Raw genomic sequence first — 16,598 nt, 5'->3', positions numbered from 1 at the left:
CATATTTAAATGTTTTACATTAAAAAATAGGTTTAAAATATATAGATGACACCATCAGTAATTTTCAGCACTTTATAACCACTGTTCCCATACATAAAAACCTCAGCAATAGCAATTATTTATAGATATTTTGTCCAAAACTAAAACTGTCTGCTTTTCATCCATATTTAGCTTGTAATGATAAGATACACATGAATTATTAAACAATTGTCATGGCTTCATGTGTAAGTTTTATCCTTCCATATCACCTTTTCTTCATTTATATCTTAAGTATCTTGTCAAATGTTTTGTAGGGCTGCTGAGGGCTACATTTTCCATGCCTGCTCTTAGAGAAAATGTTAATGAGTTTTTTGTTTGGTTTAGAGGAGATAAGTTTTAATAGAGTTTAATTTGACTTTCATTTCCAGCATATCACAGTAATTTCATGAAAATGGAAAACAGTAAAAAAAAAACCCTGCTGTTTACATTCAACTCAAACTCCTGGCACATTTGTTTCAAGATTTTTGTTTGCTTGCACTAAGTGTGGGGGTGTATGTATTCAGAAAATAAAATACCAAACTTCTCAGCTTTGAAAAACCCTAAACAAACCCAGGCACATGTATCCTGTCTCCAGGAGCCAAGTTTAGGTGTCATATTTGTGTATTTGGTGCAAGTCCATGTCCATGAACGTCACTGCTGAGAATTAGCAGCATAAAGAATGGGAAGTCATTAATTGCATGGCAACAAACTTAGGCCATGAGTGAGTAAATTCAGATATAATGTTGATATTAAGGGGATGGTGTTGAAAGCATGCCTGATGTACAGCCTTGGTGCCTGGCAAAAAATGTTTTCTTTTAATAGTTTTCTTCACTTAATAGTTACTCATTTTAAATTGTCTCCCTCTAACTGTCTATACTCTGCTTTGCTGCGGTGCAGAGGAAATTTATTCTTTTGACACATTTATTCTTTTAATGGTTATTCATTTAAAAGAGTTTCACTGTGTGAGTGTACATTTTAGTTTTGTGCAAAAGAAATTCATCCTTTTGACAGTTTTATTCTTTTAACGTTTATTCATTTAAATAGGGCCACAGTCTGCAATGCTGTTAACAAGAAAACTCTAGAAAGAGGATGCTGCAGGTTAAATAAGTCCATCATGTTGGATGCTTCAGAGGAGTACAGCATACTCTCTAGTTTCCAATGTGGCAGGCACCTACATAAAAACTCTATTTGTCTCTATAATTTATCCAAAAATACCTTAGAGAGGCAAGAGAAAAATGGGTGCTAAACAAGGTTTAAATATGCTCCATTAGAGATAGCATCATAATTTTTGGATGTTAATTAACTGTCAGATGAGGCTTCATCTGCATCTTTTCATGCTAGAACATTTGTCACACTGTTGCACATTGATTATATTCTTTCGCCTGTTTTTAAACCCAGAGGGAAATTCTGTTTCTGAAAGGAAGCAGGAAAGAATGAAGGAAGGAAACAGGAAGGAAACAGGAAACAAGGAAGGAAGGAAACGAGGAAGGGAGGGAGGGAGGAATGAAGGGAGGAAGGGAGGAAGGAAGTCAAAGGCACCATATTTTCCAGATGAACAAATGTGTATTGAAGAAAAACACATTAGAAATCACCCCTATCTGTCTGCTCAGAGCCACAGATAAAAATAACACATGCCTCCTTTCCAACAGTTTGTATCAGAATCAATCCATACACTTTGTGGAGTTGCATCATTTATGAAGAAAAGCAGAATCAGGCTTCTGTTCTTTATAGGGGAATTCAAGGTTCAAAAAGTGACTACCCAAATGAATTCTGAAGTCTTAGGTGGATAAGCAGGATTTAATAAAAACTGCATTTTTTGTTGAACTCAAGCTATCAACAGCACAGGAATCAGAGAGGACTGTGTACATTTCTTTAAATGCACTTCATTTTGTATAGTTAAAAGGCATAGTGCTACTCACTAAATAAGCTAAAGAACACGCAATAAGGCCTAAACACTTAAAGGCTCACAGTGCGTTTCTACCAATGACCTATGTTCTGCTGTAAAGAAGAAAATATAATGTTTGTATCTTAGGACATATTTAATCAAATAGATAATCCAGGTATTGCCTCCTCACAGTGAAATAAACTCAAGACTTTGGCCATTTGATGAGTTTCATTAGAGGCACTAAACAAGGTAATACAAATTACATAGTTCCAATGGAACGAGTGACATTTCTGATTTTGCAAAATATGATAATCCAAATAAAAATGTTGATGATAGTTACAATTTACTTTAAAGAATTTAATCCATTGCTCATTTGCTTTAAAACTGCAATGATTAGCTCAGTTTTTCAAGAACTGTGGGTAGTATTTCTTCCAGCATTTTGCAAGAAATCATGAGGGATGTTTGAAGTTGGTTGCGTTAAAATTTCTGAAAGTTGGCTCCCCAGTAGAGCAATGAAAAATAGATTTACAATAATTAAAACATTCTCAATCACTAACTACCTGAAAAATCATAGAGACATTATTAATTATGTTCTAAGATTTTACCCAAAATCTGAAATATGTCAGGTTTCCTAGCATTTCAGGTTCTTTGTTAAAAAATTAAAAACAATAACAAGATAATTCCTATTTTATCTCTTAGGTGATCTGCACAGTGAAATTTTTACCAATCTGCAGAAGACATAGTGCTTAAGCAGTTTTTTATTCCAATATTATTTTCTTTCTCAGCTTATGTTTTCTTTGATTTTTCTAACTTGTGTATGCAATTATCTGAAATGAATCTTGAGCAAATTTTATTTACCTTAGAGTGCTATGTTTTTATTTCTGTTCTGAAACAAGAGTCTCATGTCTTCTGCATCAACTTTTTACTGTGGGGAAAACTTCAATAACTTGGATATTCTGGTTTGTTTTGCTTTGCTTTGTTTTTCCTTTTTGCACACAGTGCCAAAGACACCTCCAGCTAATGTAAGTGGCAGAAGTGGAAGGCGACATGAATTAGTAATAGCATGGGAGGTAAGAGATATTTCTGTTTAAAGGTTTTGTTTCATGTTAACTTCTTTGAGCCCAAAGCAAAGAGTACTCTGCTAGGGTTTCCTTACAACAAACCTTGTCAACACATAAACACAAAATAACCACTCTTAAATAGGATCTAAAATTTCAAAATACTGTGGATTTTCATGAGGTCTGAGTAGAAGACATTATGGCATCAGCTCTGAAGTTCTACTAATTTATCAGGCTTTTCTTCCTGATTTGCTGCTTGGGTTTATTTCATTTTTCTGGATCTTATGTAAACACCAGATGAAATAATAGCTAAGAGAAGAGAAGGAAAGACTGAAAAATTTTTTGAACTTCAATTAAAAAACAATTATTTTTAATTTTTGAATAAAATAAACTAAAGAGAATGTCGAGGACATATTTGTGGTGATCATGCCAGTGGGAGAGATGCTTTCCCTTCAAATCATAAAAAAACAGTAGGACAGAGACTTTTCTTAAGGAGTTTTCAAAACTTCTAGGTTCATCATGAACAGTTTCAGATCCATAAAAATTCATACATACATTTATATATAAATACTCAAGAAAAATCCATCAAATAAATATATGGGGTTATAAAGAAAAAAAAATTATCTTAACCAATTTGAGGAGGGACTCAGTAAGACACACCAAATTCTAATTATTTCAATTGCCAAATTTTAGGACGTCTAAAGAGGCATCTGCCTTTTTCAACACCAGCTACCAGAGACATCTGAGATAGAGCTGATTTCAGTTTATATTCTATTTTACTTTATATTCTATAAGGATAAATATCAACTCCTCTCTTATCAGGAGAGAATTTTCTGAATCCTGAACAAAAATACCGGGTGGCTGGAATTGTGTCTGCTGTGAATGGACCTAATCCCAGTGCCTAATAGGATATATTAGTATGTAGTTTTCATGTTAAGTGTCTTTAGAGAACTTCCCAGGTGTCTGGGTTGGGGGCTACTGGAGAGTGTTGTAAGTCCCACTCTGTCAGGGGCCAAAACTTTCTTCCCAAAGAAACCAGAGTCCCAGGGGTGAGACTGCCTTACAAAGTCCATCTTAGCTTTTCATCCTCTGCCCATGGAGTCATGATTCTTTTTTCTGGGATGTGCAGTGCACAGCTTCAGAAAGACAGGTAGAAGATTTTGTTGGCAAGTGAAGTGCCAGGTGATGAGACATTCACTGAAATGTGGAGGGGAGAGGATTCAGTGTCACCTGTGTCCCAGCTCTGATTCCTTTGTCCATTAGCTGCATATCTGTGATGGGCATTTCACGAGAGGGAGTTTAGACACCCATTTCTGGACATTTCACCTAGGTTTAATATGCACACAGCTGTGAAATATAACCTAGTCCTCCCCAGACTAGTCCATTGATTTCAAAACAAATGTTAGCTACTGCTAATTTACTAATTAGCATTAAAAGTTCCATTCATTGAGCTGGACATGTAAGTTTTAGTTTTTGCAGTGATCAAACTCTAAAAGAGATACATCCCTTTTTAAACTGCCTGCTTATGTTCAGATGTGTCCCAATTTAAGTGTCTAATTTCACATGTCCTCTGAGAAGAGAAAAGAAAATGCGTTATTTTCCACCAAAACAAAATGTAAAAACCTTTCTGAGACTTAGAACCATTTAGATTCATTACAATGTATTCTAAGTATTAAGTTGAACTCTGGAATTGAATCTCTAAGACTTAACACCCAATTTGGAATAGAATTTAGACAGTCTGACAGCTAGAACCCAAAAGAGTCCCACCACAGTAGGTATTACACACATCATCTTACTCACAATATATTGCTCTATATTTTAACAAGGCCATAGGGGCTATTCCACCTACAGACGACTGGTTAGTGGGATGCATTAAAAAAAAAACATTTTTCTGAGAACAATAGCTCATTCCGTCCTAGGAAAATTATCTAACCACAGTGATTTTGTGAGGAAACTCTCTTAGGAGGTTCCTCTTTGGGAGAAACTGTCCTTATGAGGACAGGTATGGTAAGTAAAATCCTTCAATGGAACTGTGACTTTTTTTCTAAATTAGTAAAATTATTTCCAATCATAATTAAGTTTCTGAACTTAATTTTTCAGCCAGTGTCAGAAGAGTTTCAGAGTGGAGAAGGATTTGGATATATTGTAGCCTTCAGACCCAATGGAACACGTGGGTGGAAGGAAAAAATGGTGACATCTTCAGATGCCTCAAAATTCATCTACAGAGATGAAAGTGTGCCACCTCTGACTCCTTTTGAGGTGAAAGTTGGTGTTTACAACAACAAAGGAGATGGTCCTTTCAGCCCTATTGTGGTCATCTGCTCAGCTGAAGGAGGTAAGTTCAACATGAAGTTAAATTGCATATGGAAAACTATATTAAGCCTTTTGTACATAATGCATCCTTTTATAACACACTTTTTAAAGCTTAAATTACAAATTTCTTTACAGAAGTGCTAAATAACATTAAACGGGTTTTGCAGAGAAGGAAGTGAGCTAGCTTGACAAGCTTACCTAGAAAGCAAATTACAAAGTTTAGGAAGAGACCTCAAGCCATGTCAGTCATAATTAAAAAAATAATTAAAAAAAAAGTACCATGATGCTTATGATGCTTCATCCTTTATATGAAATCATTAGCCTTCATTGTAGACAGGGTTTCTCTAACACTGAGCAAAGAAAGGATGCTATTTTCTAATTTTTCTGAGATTCGTGGTCCTTTTTTTGATGGGCTAATCAGACAGAAGCTCAAAGAATAAATAAATTCACTTATGAATGTTCATTTCCTACTTAATGCATTCTAAAAGTGCACAGAAAGAAATTTTAATTTTTAGTTCATTAGCAGAAAGTTCTGACTTTGCATTAATGTCCCAGTCTTCAAATGTCCCAGTCTTCAATGTGAGTTATAGGAATAGGTCACAAGAACAAATGAAAAATATTTCTTGAAAATTTATATTGAGAATCATCATAAATTCTAAACAGTATTTTGTGGGGCAGAAAAGAACCAAAGAGAAACAACCAACAAGCACTAATTGGTATTAGTAAAAGAAGTTTTTTCTGTTTTGACAGGACCCAGTGTATGGAAATTGCTACACACAAAAAAAGGCAGATAAATGTTATCCACAAGAATATTTTCAGAAGCTCCATTATTGAAATTCATGAACATGAGTTTTTTTCTTTACTATACCTCCTTGAGTTATTCCACTGTCTCCTATTAAGACAATAAAATTAGCAGAGTCCTAGTGCAGATGAGAGGAATTTCATACTCTCTCTATGAAAAAGTAATGTGAAGATAATATTTCATGTGAAGCTGGGAAATATTAAATGTTATTTCATATTAACCCACGACAAATCTATAGCTTTGGAACCATGATGTAGCAGACACTGTCTGCTACTATTCTCTCACAGTAATTACAGAAGTTGGAGCTGCTGTTTTTGCTAAAAGCAGTCCCAGAAATTTGGGGTTTCCACTTTTTGAATCAGGATTAGCAAGTAGTCTTATTTTTAAAAACACAATTACATTTTAAAATGTAAAAATTTCACAGTACAACCTGAAAATTGTACAGTTGACTTCCCTTTTCCTCAATGAAAATGGATACTGTGAGGCCAATGGTGATCATTTTAATTTTTAATGATTTCATACACTAAGCAAAAAGTTATTTGCAAATAAAGTTTTTCAAAGGAAGAGAGACAAACACTTTTTTTTTATTAGTAGCAAAAGTTATTTTAACAAAAGCTGAATGCTGAATTGTAATAATGCGTCCTTTTACCTTTGCTTGCTATTTGGACAAGATTGGGAATAAAATAATTAGTAATATATAAGCATTTTTCTCTATCAGTTCTTTTAAAATATGAGCTTTACAAATGGTCTTAATAGAATATTAAAATTAGCTTTCTCTAGAAACCAACTTTTCTGATTTTAATTCAGTAACTTGAAAATACCTATCCATTACAGCTTTGCTAATTCAGTCTGTATGTGTCTGTACATGAGGAATTCTATGGGCCTAAATATTTTACAAGACTTATATTTCAGGAAAAATATGGGATGCTGTGACATTGCAATACAAAATTAATTTATAAAAAGCTTTCCTCCAGAAAAAGCCAAGGTAATATACTGAGAATTTAAGGGAGTAATGAAACAGTTTATTACAGCTAAATTCTGGGCAATATGAAGATTAAGGACAATAGACATTGCAGCTTGCTATGAAAATGGGAAAGTGCTTTTGAAAGAGGTATGGACTGTCATGCCTAAGGAGCTAAACAACTGAAGGCAGAATTTTTCAAGGATTTCTATTGAAGAGTAGATATTAAGTAACAACTGACAGTACAATACATTATGGTCCTATGGCTGATCCAGCAAACCCTTAGCTTACTTGCCTTTCATCACACATCCTATTCACTCAGAAAACATCTAGAGAAAACAATAGGATAAAATTATTGAAAATTAAAGCTTTATGCTACCTATTAAAGTTTTCCCACATCTACAAATGGATCAACAATTGTTTAATGACATAACAATTTTGTCTAAGGAAGTCTAAAGCATGTCATCTCTGGTAAGCACACTGGAAAAAACAGTTTTCACAGGACAGATTCATGAACCATGAAGAAATCTCATTTATTAAGAATCTACTTCTTCTGTATGACTGAAAGGCCTAAAACATTGCCTCCTAAGTAAAAGAACTCAGAAATTTGACCAAAACACTGACCACTTTTTGGGAAGTAAATAGAGTGGCTAATATTTTTCTGTCTATTAAATCAGATCATATAATAAAATCATATAATTATTTGGGTTGGAAGGAACCTTAAATATCATCAAGCTTTAGCACATTTTGCTGTAGGCAGAGAACTTTCCACTAACCAAGTTGCTCCAAGTCCCATCCAACCTGGCCTTGAACACTTTCAGGGATGGGGCATTCATATCTTCTCTGGGCAACTTGTTCCAGGGTCTCACTGACCTCACATTAATTAATTTCTCTCTAACAACTAATCTAAATCTCTCCTCTTTTAGTTTAAATCCATTCCCCCTTGTCCTGTTACTATGTGCCTGTATAAAGTATCTCTGCCTTTTTATAAGCTTCCTTTAAGTACTGGAAGACTAGACTAGGCAGTCTCACTGGGGCCATCTCTTCTCCAGGCTGAGCAGCCCCAACTCTCTCAGCCTGTCTTCATAGGAGAAGTGCTCCAGCCCTCTGATCAGCTCTATGTCCCTCCTCTGGACCTGCTTTAACAGGTCCAGGTCTTTCTTGTGTTGAAGACCCCAGAGCTGCTGCAGCCCTGCAGGTGGGGTCTGAGCAGAGCAGAGCAGAGGGGCAGAATCCCCTCCCTGGCCCTGCTGCCCACGCTGCTCTGGATGCAGCCCAGGACATAGGTGGCTTTATGGGCTGTGCAGCACACTGCTGATTTATGTCCAGCTCTTCATCTGTGACAATTCACAAGTTCTCTTCATGGCTGCTCTCAATTAGTTCTCTCAGTCTGTATTTGTGTTTGAGACTGCCCCAACCGAGGTGCAGAATCTTGCATTTGGCCTTGTTTAATCTCATGAGGTTCCCACAGGCCCACTTCTATAGCTTGTCCAGGTCCCTCTGGATGGCACCCTCCCCTTCAGATGGGTCAGCTGCAGCACTCAGCTTGTCATCTGAAAACTTGCTGAGGGTGTCCTTGATCTCACTGTCCATGTCATTGATAAAGATATCTTTGAACTCAATGCACTGGTCCCAAGGCAGAGCCCTGATGGATATCACTTGTCACCAGCCTCCACCTCAACACCTAGACCCAACAGGTATTTAGAAGACAATTACACCAGTGGTTGCTAAAACATCAATGATAGTAGTGACCCAAAGCTGAAAAGGCAAGGAAGTCTACCTGGTCCTAGATATTTTAAGACCTTTTTCCTCCTTTTCTGGTCTTTTGACTTCATAAAAATCATCACCAGAACACAGTTCATAAGAAAGACTGTCCAGGAACTAAAAGTGCAGATGAATGTAATGGAATAGAGAATAGAATGGAGAGTTAATTAAAAAGATTGTACAAAACTAGACGTATAACCTATGTGTGACTCTGGAAAAGGTGTCTTAATTCACTAGGACAGTTTGTAGGAGGAGCCTTTCCTGGAAAACTTAGAAAAAGGAAAAAAAAAGCAAGTAATCTGAGAGAAAAGAAGAAAAATAGAAGGTCACATGTAGTGATGTTAAAAGGGATGATGAGACCCAGGAAGCAGTTCTGAAGAGGGAATGAGGATGATGCTTAGAAGATGCAGGATAGAAAAAAGATGTAGAGTTATCTCAAGAAGAAGACAGAACAGAAGGAGACAGTAGCATTTCCAGCAGCATGGAAGGACAAGCCTGAACCTTACATGAGGGAAAACTTTAACAAGAGAAAGAGACATGAGAGCATGGCAAATTAGGCTACCTGCCAGGAGAAAGGTTGCAGTGTGCAGGCCTGAGGCTGAAAAGGATCATGAACAGAACAGAGAGAAATATTCTGACCATACCTTCTGTCAGGAAAATAAGGTATCAGATGCTAGTTAGAAAATACTGAAACAGCACTGAAATTCAGTGCAGATACTGATTATTTTTATCCACAGAAGAAAAAATAAATTCTCTAGAAGGCTCTAGATCCTGAAAATAAAGCAATGAACAAAAGCAATGGTAGGGCGGTTTGTTACAACATAAATATTTATGCATTCTCTTTTTATTGATGACTACATTCCACCTAAATACCAAGGAGCTAAGAATTCCAAGATTATTAATACAAGCTTTCAGTATCAGGGAAAACCATATGCAAATCTCTATGTATGGCTTTAGTTCATTGGAAAATGAAAACTGGGGAAATCAAAAATACAGCAATGGAGGAGGAAATACGAATGTGAAGGTTTGGTGGCAAGAAGATAGAAAAGGCTTGCTGATAACAGTAATGACCAGGCTGACTTTTTTTAACAAGCATGGTGAGACAAAGTATGAGCTACACAGGAAAGACAAAATAAAAGTAAGAACTTGAATGTCATAATATGCTGATGATGTGATAATGTATCAGCAAATACAAAATCAGTGTTTGGATAAAACAGAATAACCATGGGTTCCATGTAATTTTGGAAAAGGGCAATTTAAAAAGCTGGAAGTCAAGCTGGAGGTCAATTGCTGATTACCCTGATCAGTTTGGATGCTGAGAAATACCTTTCTAATTGTTGAAAAATATTAAAGGATGCTGTTATTTATGAAAGAATTTAGCTGTTCAGAGTAGTTTGTATAGAGAAAACTAATTAGTAAGGACTAATGGCCCTGTGTTCTGGCTGTGCTAATTAGCAGATTCTTTATCCAGTACTGACTAAGTGAGAAGAAATAACAGTAAAATAGCTTTGTTCTGTTGAATAATTAAGACACTATAGAAAGCTGATCATAACAAATAACAATGGAGCATGTCATCTTTAAAAGGCAGGATATTATTTTATTAACTGGAATTAACAATTGAAACTAAAAATAGATATATTTTGGAATGTCTCTAAGCCAAACGTATTACAGATATTTGAAGTTTATACTGCAAGAAATGGTACATTTCTGAGACAAGACATTACATATGAGGATCTATAGCTGCACCCTCTAAAATATATTCAGAATAAGTAAAAAGCATACATAATACAATCCAAGTAATGAAAAGGATAAAAATAACCCAAGTATAGACAAAAAATTAAGGTTTGCTTTTGTTTGTTTGTTTGTTTTATTTTGGGGAAGCATATAAGGCCTGAAAAATAAAATAAGTGAAAGTAAGAAAAAGAAAAATAAATAAAGAAAAAAGAAGAAAAGAAGAGTAATAAGGAACTGATGTTAAGTAGACTCAAGTAATTGACAAAAATAATGAAAAACTTTATAATTTATTTTAAATAAGATTATATAGAAAGAAAAGTTAATAATAACATGAAAGTGAAAATTTTTACATCTGTAGTGAAAACTTCTGGTATTGTTAATTGTCAGAAATTCAACCTTTTCCAAATTAAACAGTGCAGAATTTGCTATTCAAACGTACCATAAATAAAATGTAATCCATTTTTTTCCACTCATGGAGATGGGTAGAAACTACACATAAGACTCAAATGTTTTAATTTTCATCAGAGCATTGCTCTGATAAAACTGTCACACGCTGGGGCAGCACAAATTACCCAGAGTCAGTACAGGTGATGCCAGCATTTTAATGCTACAGATAGTTGTGTGTCCATGCTCAGGAAAGGTGCCTTGTCTCTCTGTCCCTATTTAGTTTACAAGTATAGATGCAGCCTAAAATCACAAGGATAAATATGAATTAGAGTACTCTACAGTATGGAAATAGATGAGAATACTAAAGGAAGTAGAAACAAGTTTCCAGGAACCCAAGTGGTTTCAAGATGAGTTAGGTCTTTTATAAAGGGGTTTTTTGTTAGTGATTGTCATAGTGGGTGATACAGGATCAGTTCTGTTCATTTCAGTATCTTATTTCTCCATCAGGTATTGACAGAATTATATTCACAACAATTTTGATAAATGGAGTAGTGAATACTACTAAAGACTTCTATATAGGAAATAGAAAGCCCTTAGATATACAGGTTAAAGCCTGAAGACCCACACTCACTGTTTAAAACCTCCTGAGGGACCTCAGATGCACTTCTGTAATACATACAAGATGCAATGATACTGCACAGAGCTTTTGTTCATGCTTTGTATGGATCTGTGGTAATTCATCAAACCAATAGAGATCCAAAGTTCTCCATTATCTGAAAGGCAAAGGACCATGCAAAAGCCATTGTAATTTTGTTTCTCCATATTCAAACTAATAAATTATTATTTTCTTTTCATTACGAGTAAATAATATGTAATTGCACACCTTTGAATACAGCCTCATGTCTTTAATTAAAATCTTCAAGTTGTGAAGTCCTGTGATTCATTTTATAGCTAAAGCTGAGCTACTTGGTGTTTAGGTGAACCTGAAAACTAATTGGCAGATTAGCTGTAAACTACAGAGGGTTATTTCCTGATTCTGCAAGATGATCTGTCTAGAGAGATGCTGTGAAAGCTCAGCTAGAGCTGTCTCCAATGATTTTTTAAGGAATGAAATCACAATCTTGACATGCAGGAGTTTATTAAGCACTCCTCTGATCAATGGCACTAGCCCCACGGGAAGAAAATGTGCAACCAATATAATGGGCACATCCCCTCCTCCCGTGATGAGGGTAACCCTGTCTGCCTTGGAGCTTGATGGAAATGAACCATTTGTGTTCATGAAGATGGCAACCCTCCTCTGGTAAATTCTTCATGGAATAAGGCAGCTCCTTATTGCCAGGTGACAGTCTGCTGTGTAATAAATCTGAGTTATTCCATAGGGAAGGGAGAGCCACAGCAGGGTATACACTGTGAGGAAGTGTGCAGGAGAACATCATTACAGGAAAAGGCTTCAGGAGTTCTACCCGACAAGTTAGAGTATTTCAGCACTAAATCAAAAATATTCAGGGTGGAGGTCTTCACTTATAGCTCATTCCAATACTCTTCTAATTTTTCTCTGTTTCAAAGTCTTCTGCAAGGACACTAGTCTGGGACAAGGTGAAAATAGAAAGGACTTGTAGAAAAGTGAGAATTCCAAAGGCCTGGCCAGGAAACACTAAACTTGTTTCTGCTGTTGTGGAAAATGGATATTTTTTTTTTTCCTTTTGAGCACAAGATTCTGGAGAAAGTTCTGTATCCTTCAGACAGACATTTCACTGCAGATCTGGTGGTGCCTTCCACTTCTCAGGAATGGAAAAATTAAATGAAAGTTCTCTGATTTGCAAGATAGTCCATGTGGCTATTTCTAGCAGGGAAGCAAATGCTACTACTTTCTCTACCTACAGGTTGACACAAGAGGGATGAATTTTCCTGATTTTCCTTCTGATGTATCTCTTGTGGATTTTCCCATGGAGAGGCATTATCACAGAAATAGATGCTGGCTGAAATCCCAAAATCTCAGCTATGAAGAACTGCCTGCAGTCATAATGCAATTGCTCAGACTAGGGTTCTTAGCTTCAAATAAGAGCTCAACTTTTGAGTAAGACTACTTTGTAAAAATCCTTTTTGGAATCAAAATAAGAACTGAATAGATATAAACTGATTGGTTGAGTAGTCCTGACTGAGGCCCTGTTCCATAGAAGAATTAAAACAACATAAATTTGAGTAAGCTCTTGGACTTGTTTTTTAAAGTAGATCATGTGGAAATCCTTAAGGATGAATATTTCAGGAAAACAGATCAGCTTAAAGTCATAAACAGGTACAGCACACTAGCAAGTGATCCTTTTCTTTACTTTCCAGTGTCAAAATTCAGGATTTCCACTCTGAACATTAGCAAAGAAAAATGTCCTGCCATTTTACAGCTATCCCAAAGACCTACATATTGATCATGTTTCTTTAAAATGTTTGCAGCGCAAGGGAAAGACAGTGTTCCATGGACATTGCACACAGCCTTATGAGAACTTGTTGTACTGCATCTTTAATTCAAACAGGGAATATTAAAGATGGCCTTTCTTCTTTTCTCAGGAAGTATGACCTTAGGCAGACACCTATGGGTTTAGCATAATAACAAGATCTGAAGGAAACAGTATGATTATAACATCAGTGGCCATAATAGAAAAAGCTAATGAACCTATCAAACTTATCATTAGTTTTAGACACAGAGAATAAAGCATGACATTGGAGTGAACCACAGACTGTATTATATCACCAGAAATTATATGGTCCTCATCATATCTGAATCAATAAAAAATGCTATTTAGTCTCCAAAAACTTTCAGACCCTTATATGTTATTCCCAAATATATGATTTCTGTTGTTTTGCTGAACACCATTCTCAGTGCCTAATATCAGTGAAACTGCAGTGAATTATTTCTGAATATGTGAGAAATACATTTTCTTCACATAAAAAAAATCTAAACTATTTCTGGTCCGTTTGTTGAAAACAATTTTTAAAAATATCAGAAAATATTCTATGTTTCTATTCAAGCAATGTATAAACCATTCCTAGTGAATGCTATAAAGAGGAAATGATACCTGCATTTATAGAAAATGTAAAGTCTGCCAAACAACATTTTGTGTACATCTCAAATTATTTATCCTTCTGCAATCTTTTCTGACAACAAGGTAATTGCTTCAATAATACAAAAACTAGAAAATAGCTTTTTCCACACAAATCTTAGTAGTACATAAAATAGAAAACAGGATGTAACTGTTGAACAGAAAATCGTATTATGAGCAATATATTTCTTCATAATGCAATTCTTTCAGTATTGAATTCAAAACATCATTTCTCTTGTTCCTGAACATACTTTTTTTTTTACTCTTTATTACCTAAAAAGTTTCAAACATATTTTATACTTATTAGTAATACTCATTGTTGGCAAACACCACTTTGTATCACATCAGAATTATTTCTTTTCCTCAGATGCAAATCAAAAAAGAGATCAAAAAAAAGTAAAAAACATTAAAAGTTTGACATCAAAAAGGATGAAAAATTTATATGAGCCATGTCAAAAATATTTGTAGGACAACAGTGCCAACAACATCTGCAGAGAAAGGAGGGTAGCTAATGAGTCAACACTGATATTAGGTATCTTACATATTAGCTGGTCTGATCACTGAGAAAAATATCTTATTTTATGTCAGGCTGTTCCGGAGGGAAACTCCTTTTCTGTAACCCTGTTAAACAAGTCCCCAAACCCCATTTTTCAGAAAGCTCTTTGATGTGTCTCCCTATGACATAAAACCAAGATTTCTGCCTGCCTTTCAGGAACCAATCAATACATTAGAAATGTAATGAGGAATGTTAGGCCAAGAAAGAAATCACAAGTTCCATGACTAAAGGGGAATGTGAATGCACATTTTTGCTGTGTAAGTGAACTACACCAGAGAAGTGGAGAAATGCCCTACTGTGTACTGCACAGTATATGTAAAAGCCGTGCCTCCACAGCCTGTCTTTTAGAAAGTTTTCAGTCATATTTAGGTAATAAAGCAGAAGACATACCAGATTTCCTTGACTCATGTCCCAGTTTCATACAAGACAATTTTTGGATACTTGTTGCTCCCAGTGTACTGTCACAGGTAACACAGCTGCGTGGTGGGGTGCTCAGTGGCCTGTCATAGAAAATATCTGGGGACATTTACTCAACTTCCCAGCCACTGAAAGAAGCTGGTCCTCTATAAAGCATTCATTGATGTGAAAGTACAGAGGCACAACACTGTTGGGCAAGTGTGGCATGTAAAGCCGCATGTAAAGCATTCTACAGCCTTTGGTGAGCATCCTAGCCACATCCCTGTGTCACCAAAGGACACCCAGCCACTCTGGAGGGCAGGAAGGCTCCTCTGTTCCAGATAATCAGGAGGTCAGGACTGTAGAGTGAGCATCTTACAAATGGCACAGAGCTAGAAACACGGACAGAGAGCCAATGGAAACAAACACATCTAATTGGAGGGGCAAACCTTAGCTCTTGGTGCCTTTATAAAAATGTGCACCCCAGGCCTAAAACAGTAAATGCTTCACAGCAGAGAGAAGGTGGCACATCCCAAACACTGGCACCTGTGAGTTCGATGATATGATAACATAGTCCTAAAAAAGTTTTTCATATAGCATTTCACTACAACCCTGGGTATCACTTCCTACTCAGTATTGCCCCAGAGCAGGACTGAGTGAGCACCTCAGCAAGGAATTGCTCACCCTGAGCTGGCAGAATGGCACTAAGAAGCCACAAATAGAATGAATGCTCCATTTACTGCTGCAGTTACAGCTATGAAAGGGGTGTGTGGAGGCAGGGGACACATATACAAATATTAAAGCTTTTTTTTAAAAAATCACAGACAAGAGATTCTTTCACAGTTTGCTGCAACCGTCATCAGTGATGAGATATTGATGTAGCATGACACAAATAAAGAAATACAACAATAATAATCTCTTCATCTTGTTCAGCTTTTCATGTTCCCCCTAAGTGTCATGCCTTCTTGTGAGTATTAAGGTAGAATAAAGGAAGTAAATGACAGTTTCAGACCGAGTGTTTTTGATAAATACAAGCTGTTACAGTGGAGGCTTATTGTTTCAATTTTTCTTAATACAGAACCCACTGCTGCTCCCATCGATGTCAAAGCTACGAGTTTGTCTGTATCAGAGATTCTTGTTGCGTGGAAACATATTAAAGAAAGTCTAGGAAGACCACAGGGATTCGAGGTATGAACACAGAATATCATAATGAGAAGTCTTGTTGCTTTTGTGAGTGTTGCATTCTGTTAACATGTGCACTAGTGAAATTTCAATAGGAATTACGCTCATTTTAGCATACATGCCACTAGCTGTGGAACAGCAGTCACAGCTGTAGCACCGGAACATTTTTTATTTATTTGTGCTTGAAACCTGTTCAACACCAGTTCTTATAACATCTCTTTGTCACTTCAAAAAGAGCTGAAAGAACTGCAAGTGACCCAGCATGCATCATTCACAGGCTGGGGAAAATTAGGTATTGACTATTTCCAGCTCTAAGCGACCAGTTCCAACTTGTTATTTACTGACAGCAACCAGCACAGAGAAAAGAGAGAGCCTCTCATCCATGTGCTCTCATCCCACAGAGGCCGAGGGACATCTGCTGGGCAGACCGTAACAACAGGATGGCAA

General features: G+C 36.2%; 1 protein-coding gene across 3 annotated transcripts in view; it reads left to right on the top strand.

The window, feature by feature from the left end:
- Nucleotides 1-16,598, top strand: part of CNTN5 (contactin 5) — a 602,350-nt gene that overhangs the window by 572,608 nt on the left and 13,144 nt on the right. For all 3 annotated transcript variants that reach the window (XM_015638959.3, XM_015638922.3, XM_015638933.3), the window contains 3 exons: nt 2,903-2,973; nt 5,062-5,296; nt 16,048-16,157. In XM_015638959.3, the coding sequence (XP_015494445.1) occupies nt 2,903-2,973; nt 5,062-5,296; nt 16,048-16,157 (416 nt within the window). The remainder of the gene's footprint in view (nt 1-2,902; nt 2,974-5,061; nt 5,297-16,047; nt 16,158-16,598) is intronic.

This window comes from Parus major, chromosome 1 (assembly GCF_001522545.3).
Source record: "Parus major isolate Abel chromosome 1, Parus_major1.1, whole genome shotgun sequence".
Lineage (NCBI taxonomy): Eukaryota > Metazoa > Chordata > Aves > Passeriformes > Paridae > Parus > Parus major.
The sequence above is the reverse complement of the archived record's forward strand: the minus strand, read 5'-3'. Positions and strand labels throughout refer to the sequence as shown.